We start from the raw sequence: 6,000 nt of genomic DNA on the forward strand, positions 1-6,000 counted from the left end.
TACTACAGTTATAGGTCAGAGGTCGGTGCTGTGGGGGGACAGTGGGGACCTGGGCTGGGTGTCCCATCTTCCGAGGGCACCAGGAGACCTCTGGAGATGCTTGTGTGGCATTGCAGCCAAGGCCTGAAGGAGGTGAGGTGGCGGGAGGATGCCTGGGAGAAGAGGTCCGGGGCGGGGGCGCAGGTTTGAGGAGCAGAGGGTGAGCCCGGGACGGCTGGGAGATGAGATCCACGGGGTCTCGGGCTTTGCTCTTACAGGCCCTGTGGGTGCCAGCAGGAACTCTGGCTTTGAGCAGAGGACAAGACCGGCTCCCCTGGCTGCTGTGGGCCTGGGTTGGGGCTGGGGCAGGGGTGTTGGTGAGGCAGCTGCCATGCTGGTCCAGGTGGGTGATGACGAGGACTCAGGCAGTGAGGATGGGAGAAGGAGTTGGGTCCTAAATATATTTTGAAAGCAGAGCCCGTGGTGTGGGAGTAAGAGGAGGTGATGAGTCCAGGATGTTGGCTGGAGCTCTGGGAGGATGGAGAGCTCCTGGGAGGCTGGAGTGGCAGTTATCCAAGCTGAGAAGGAGGGTGAGGGGCTGGCTTAGGGTGGGAGGGAGGATCAGGAGCTCCTTTGTGGGTAAGTTGGGATTGATAGTTCTGCCAGCCATGCCTGAGGGCCCTGGGTGGGGTTCAAGGCATGGGCTTGTGTGGCCCCTCCCCCAGCTCTGCTGTCCCCTCTATTGCAGGAGCTGAACCCCCCGAGAGGGCCTGGGGGTGAGCTGGGGTCCCCCCGCCCCCGGGATGACTGCAGCTGGCCGGGCCAACCCCTACAGCATCGTGTCATCAGAAGAGGACGGGTTGCACCTGGTCACCATGTCAGGTGCCAACGGCTTTGGCAATGGCAAGGTGCACACGCGGCGCAGGTGCCGAAACCGCTTTGTCAAGAAGAACGGCCAGTGCAACATCGAGTTTGCCAACATGGACGAGAAGTCACAGCGCTACCTGGCTGACATGTTCACCACCTGCGTGGACGTCCGCTGGCGCTATATGCTGCTCATCTTTTCGCTGGCCTTCCTCGCCTCCTGGCTGCTGTTCGGCATCATCTTCTGGGTCATTGCTGTGGCCCATGGTGACCTGGAGCCTCCTGAGGGCCACGGCCGCACGCCCTGCGTGATGCAGGTCCATGGCTTCATGGCAGCCTTCCTCTTCTCCATCGAGACGCAGACCACCATTGGCTACGGGCTGCGCTGCGTGACAGAGGAGTGCCCGGTGGCTGTCTTCATGGTGGTGGCGCAGTCCATCGTGGGCTGCATCATTGACTCCTTCATGATCGGCGCTATCATGGCCAAGATGGCCCGGCCCAAGAAGCGGGCGCAGACTCTGCTGTTCAGCCACAACGCCGTGGTGGCGCTGCGCGACGGCAAGCTGTGCCTTATGTGGCGTGTGGGCAACCTGCGTAAGAGCCACATCGTGGAGGCCCATGTGCGGGCCCAGCTCATCAAGCCGAGGGTCACAGAGGAGGGTGAGTACATCCCGCTGGACCAGATCGACATCGATGTCGGCTTTGACAAGGGCCTTGACCGCATCTTCCTGGTGTCACCCATCACCATCCTGCATGAGATTGATGAGGCCAGCCCACTGTTTGGCATCAGCCGGCAGGACCTGGAAACGGATGACTTTGAGATTGTGGTCATCCTGGAGGGCATGGTGGAGGCCACGGCCATGACCACACAGGCCCGAAGCTCCTACCTGGCCAACGAGATTCTGTGGGGCCACCGCTTCGAGCCCGTCCTCTTCGAGGAGAAGAACCAGTATAAGATTGACTACTCACACTTTCATAAGACCTATGAGGTGCCCTCCACACCCCGCTGCAGCGCCAAGGACCTGGTGGAGAACAAGTTCTTGCTGCCCAGCGCCAACTCCTTCTGCTATGAGAATGAGCTGGCCTTCCTGAGCCGTGACGAGGAGGATGAGGCGGACGCAGACCAGGATGGCCCCAGCCCTCAGGCTAGGCACGACTTTGACAGAGCCCAGGCCGGCATCAGTGGCACCCTTGAGCAGCGGCCCTACAGACGGGAGTCAGAGATCTGAGCCGCCTTTGGCCAAGGTGCAGCATCCGCCCCACCAGGGGGAGGCTTGGCGTCCCCGGAGGGCTCCGGGCTGGAGCAGAACGGGCCAGGTGCCCCGGTTGCAGACTCAGTAGTGTTCTAGATGTTTTACGTTTCTTCACAATGGCCTCGGAAGGTTGGCAGGAGTGGGTGGCTGGGGCAGGCAGCACCCAGCCTCAGAGGCCTGAGCGGGGGCAGGGCAGGGAGGTGGCCTCCTGGGGGCCAGGCCACAGGAGCCAGGGGCTTCTGCCTGGGGATAGAGCTGCAGCCTGCCCGGAAACAGCTCAACAGCCATCCAGCCTCTGTGGGCCGAGGCTGCAGGCTGCAGGGCGCCTTCTGGGTTTAACTTGGGGAGAAACACTGGGTTTTGACTTTCTCAACTTTAGCTTGAGTGAGGCTGTTTACAAAAGAAAAAAATTAACGTGATTGAAAAAAATTTTTTAATTTTTTGGAGGTAAAAAGAGGACAATTAGAATTCCATTGGTCTGCCGGGATGCAAGCAGCTGGATGGAAGCTCCAGAAGGTTCCCAGAAGCTGGATGGGCCTCTCCTCCCCGAAGGCGGCCGGGCGGGGTGTGTGTGGGGGTGCTGGGTGGTGCGGCCTGCGGGGCAAGCACAGTGCTCACCGTGCTTCTTCATGCTCACGGGCGGTGTAGATTCCGTCTGTGATCGCAAAACTGAGACCACGTTAGTGATGGTAATAAAAGCTTTCCAGTGTCATAGATGTGGGGTGGGGTTGGGAAAAAACCAGTTTGAGCTTTCTAAGTTTGACTGTATCTAAGAGGTGCATCTCAGGGCCGGATATGGGGCCGGATATGGGACCGGCCTGCCGTGGAGGGTCTGCCCTCCCCCCCCACCCCCATTCTCCTGTTTTTCTTCTCTCTCCTTTGCTGCCCAGTGTTCTCTCCCCTTTCCACAGTGAGGGGCAGTTGGGAAATGCAGGGGTGGGTGGCTCCGTGGGAAGGGAAGCCTGTTCCCAGACTCGAACGGGAAGGATCAGCGCCATCCACCCGGGGCCTCAGTGGGAGATGTGCCTTAGAGCCCCCGAGCCACCAGGCTCCAGTTGTTTTGGTTTTTACTGGACTCACCCATCCTTCCCGCTGCGCCCAGCTCCGCCGCGGAGTCCTTGCCACCCCTCGGTCTGCAGAGGCCAGGCCGACTTGGCTCTCCCCCTGCACCCGGGGCAGCACAGGTGAGCAGGGGCGGGGGTGGCGGCAAGGACTGCCCTGCGGCTGAGCTGCAGAGAACAGCCTTGGGAAAGGCCCCGAGCAGTCAGTGAGGTGCCGGGAGGGGCACGCGCATACAGGCACCCTGGTCAGGAGGTCGAGGCTGCCCAGCATGGGCTTGTTCTTGGCAGAGGAGACAGCGGGCAGGGCTGGACCCTGGAGGGAGCTGGGGTCCTTCCCTGGACAGCCAAGAATGTTGTCCCTCCAAGTGACCAGGTCCGTCAGAAAGTCAGTAGAGTGCCCGTGTCTCCCCGGCCTGCCTCCCAGGCTGCTCCAACCGGTACCCCTGAGACAGCTCACAACCAGAGGGTGCTAGGGACTCTGCCTCAAGTGGGGAAACTGAGGCAGTGTGCAAGGTCATGCAGCAAGTAGGTGGGGTTCAGGAGGCCGAGGGAGGCCCGGGGCCTGGGCTGGGGCCTCCTGCCCCTCCCCTCCTCCTCCAGCCCTCATGGCAACTGGAGACCTGGCCCTGGAGGGTCTGGCAAGGCTCTCAGTCCCCTCTGAGAGACACCTCTGCCTGAGCCTGGAGGTAGGCCTGACTCCAGGCGCCGGCCCTAGCCGCAGCCCTCACCCTGATTTCTGGCCAAGAAGACTCAGCGCGAGGCAGGCCGAGACAGCCCTTCCTCAGAATGTGCTGGGGACTGGCTGCTGGGGCTGGGGTGGAGTCCGTGTGGGCGCTCACCCACCATCCCCTCCTAGAGCGTCAGGCTGACCCAGGGAGGGACGAGGGGGCCTTGGTCACTCAGGGCTGGCATGCAGACCTGCGCTGCACTCTGCCCAGCAGCCAGAGATTCTCCAGGGCCTGGTGGGCCAGACTTCCGCTCACCCCATCCAGAGCAGAGCCCTGGGCCCAGGATCCCCAAGGCCCTGGTGCACATCTGCTCGGGTCTGTCCCCTTCCCAGGCCTGCACCAGGCCCTGTCGGGGAGCGGTGCGAGCTGCCCTTCCTCTCTCGCCAAAGGCAGGTGCTGCCATCTCAGACCCTCCTGCCCTCTGCTTTCCTCCCTGGATTTGTTTGTTTGTTTATTTATTTATTTATTTATTTATTGCTTGTGCTAAAGACCAAAATCGTCTTCCACTTTAGTGCACTTGAAAACGGGAGGGCGGTTGGGAGGAGCCGAGCGTTTGCAGAGGAGGATCCTGTGGTCCCTGGGGAGTGTGTGCGTGTGTGCCACGTGTGCCCGTGTGTGGAGAGCATGTTAACCCACTGTGTGTGTGGTATGCTGTGTGTGGTGTGTGTGCTGAGCACAGGTGAGTGTGGAGCACTTGTGCACATGTGCGTGCATTTGTCTGGCTGGTGAGTGTGTATGTGTGTGTATGTGGTGTGTGGTCTGTGTGCCGTGCAGGTGAGTGTATTAACCTGCTCCCGCCCTCGCCCACCTGGCAGGAGGTGCGGAGGTCGAAGTGGCCAAGGACGTGGCGACGGCACCTGACCCCCGGGACGCTGTGCTGCTTGTATGGGAGAAGTGTGAGTGTGAGTGTGCACGCACCAGTGTGTGGAGCCGCCATTTGTGTGTGAGTGAAATGTGTGCAATTACGGCTCTGCCTGTAAGTGAACGCACGTGTGCCTTCATCGTACATGGGGGTGTTGTACAGATGTGTGCATACGATGATCTCTAGATGTGTGAGTCTGGGCCGACAGTACGTATACGTGATATGTACATACACACATGCACAGTTCTGTGTATAGTGACACGAAATCCATAGGGGTGTGTGTGTGTCATATATGCGGGCGTTGGTTTAAATGTTTACCAGGCCGTGAGGCTGGGCACACACACAATGATGGACTCTGGCTGTGGACCCTGGCAGTAGCCCCACTGGCCCTCTGCTCTGACCATGTCCATGTGGGCGTGCACAGAGCCCGTGGGCCAGCGTGAGGCTCCCACACACCTGGGCATGAGGTGACATCCACACGTGTATGTGAGGACACAGCATCCAAGGTGATCGCTTGCACACAGATTGCGTGTAGGAGGCCGTGTGAGCGTGCCCTGTGAACAAGGATGTCCATGTGGTCATTTGGGCGGCAGCTGCGCCAGGCTCCGTGAGCGGGATGGGGTCTGGCTCCTGGGGGCAGTGCGTGTGCGCTTGTGTGAGCATGTGTGGTCCCAGAGGTGTGTGCATGAAATGTCAGTGGGGGTGGTGTCCATGTGCACCCCATGTGTGCCTTCCGGCCGCCCCCGTGCCCACTGGTGCTGTGCTGCAGTCCCTGCCCGCTGTGCGTCCCCGCAGGGCGAGGGGGGGCCTGGTGGGCAGGAGGCCCCTGCACAGGGGTGTCTGCCCTCCCTGAGGCCACAGAATGTCAAATCTATTTTAAATGAGAAAACTGGAGAATTTTCATGTTATGTCCAATACAGAGCGTTATCTAAAGACATAGGCCATGAGACTAGACGACATTAAATGCGTTTGATCTCTTTGCGTGCCACCGTGTGCAGGTGTGTGTTTGAAAGTCCCTGCCTGGCTCCAGTGCATGCCGGGGAGCTCGTGTTCCCTCAGCCACCACGTCCTCCAGCGATGCAGCTCTTCAGGGGAGGGGGACGTGGCAGCAGCTTGGGGTGAGAGGACAGGATGCAGCCTCCTCACAGACCCTGGCACACGTAGCCGCAGTCCCCTGTGACCGCACATCCTCTCCCACAGGTGCCCGAGTGTGCCGGACCACCCTCCAGTCCTGGATGTCACACCTCCCCAGG

General features: G+C 60.5%; 1 protein-coding gene across 6 annotated transcripts in view; it reads left to right on the forward strand.

Annotated features, from left to right (window-relative positions):
• The window catches only part of KCNJ12 (potassium inwardly rectifying channel subfamily J member 12), a 56,575-nt gene extending 50,842 nt beyond the window's left edge, over positions 1-5,733 (forward strand). For all 6 annotated transcript variants that reach the window (XM_070226665.1, XM_023653698.2, XM_070226667.1 and 3 more), the window contains one exon: positions 728-5,733. In XM_070226665.1, coding sequence (XP_070082766.1) covers positions 783-2,072 — 1,290 coding nt within the window. In that variant the 5' untranslated portion in view covers positions 728-782 and the 3' untranslated portion in view covers positions 2,073-5,733. The remainder of the gene's footprint in view (positions 1-727) is intronic.
• Positions 5,734-6,000: the final 267 nt, after the last annotated feature.

Source organism: Equus caballus, chromosome 11 (genome assembly GCF_041296265.1).
Source record: "Equus caballus isolate H_3958 breed thoroughbred chromosome 11, TB-T2T, whole genome shotgun sequence".
Lineage (NCBI taxonomy): Eukaryota > Metazoa > Chordata > Mammalia > Perissodactyla > Equidae > Equus > Equus caballus.